Source organism: Dama dama, chromosome 5 (assembly GCF_033118175.1).
Source record: "Dama dama isolate Ldn47 chromosome 5, ASM3311817v1, whole genome shotgun sequence".
NCBI lineage: Eukaryota > Metazoa > Chordata > Mammalia > Artiodactyla > Cervidae > Dama > Dama dama.
The window spans coordinates 103,214,161-103,214,934 of NC_083685.1; the positions used below are offsets into that span (position 1 = coordinate 103,214,161).

Here is a 774-nt window from a genome sequence, read left to right on the forward strand (position 1 = left end):
GGCAGACAAGACTGCAGGCTGTGGCAACGTGGCCAGGGTGACAGCAGGAGACACAGAAGACGCGACAGGTTTGAGAAGTATTTTGGATTTGGTGGCAAAATCCAAAAATTCGTTGCTGGGTTCTCGGTATCTGGGAGGTGGTAGTTAGGTACAAGTTCTCAGAATGACTATGGAGCGTCCAGGCAGGAAAACGGGGCAGGCTACAAAAAAGAAGAGGTACTGGGAGAAGGGGTCGGGGAGGTGCCTAAGACCACAGGTTCGTTTGGGTCAGCTGAAGCCTCCAAATGGAGCTGGCACGCGGGCCGCACCCGCCGTCTGCGGGCACCGGTGCGGACGCGTCGGGCACGAGGCGACGGTCAGCCCGAAGGAGGAGGCCCGGCACCCCGGGAAGAGGGGAAAACGTTCAGGAAGAAGAGGCCCGCCCCGCTCCCCTCAGCCTGTGTGCACTTCTCCCCGCGCTCGCCAACCTCGCGGTCCGCAGCGCCGCCTCCACCTTCTCCCGACGCGCGGCGGGCGGACCCCAGGACTCCGTCCACAGAGGTCCCCGTAGCCGGGGGGCACGCCGCGGCCCCTCACCTTGGCTCGCTTCAGCAGCTGGATGATCTCGGCCTCGGCCTCGGCGTCCCCGGCCGCAGCCCCGCCCGCGCCCTGCCGCTCCTGCTCCGCCGCCGCGGGCCTCGAGGACCAGGCGAGCGCTGCGGGAAGGGGCGCTGAGGTCACCGCGCTCAGCCCGGCCCGCCCGGCCCGCCCGGCCGGCCGGCCCGCGCCCCTCAC

At 68.3% G+C, this 774-nt stretch overlaps 1 protein-coding gene across 2 annotated transcripts in view; it reads right to left on the minus strand.

Moving 5' to 3' along the window:
* TTC19 (tetratricopeptide repeat domain 19) overlaps positions 1 to 774 on the minus strand; it is a 29,163-nt gene that overhangs the window by 27,770 nt on the left and 619 nt on the right. Inside the window, exon 2 of one of the 2 annotated variants that reach the window (XM_061143572.1) lies at positions 577 to 695. The exons of the other annotated variant lie outside the window; for it this stretch is intronic. Within the exon in view, the coding sequence (XP_060999555.1) occupies positions 577 to 695 (119 nt within the window). The remainder of the gene's footprint in view (positions 1 to 576; positions 696 to 774) is intronic. 2 annotated transcript variants of the gene reach the window in all.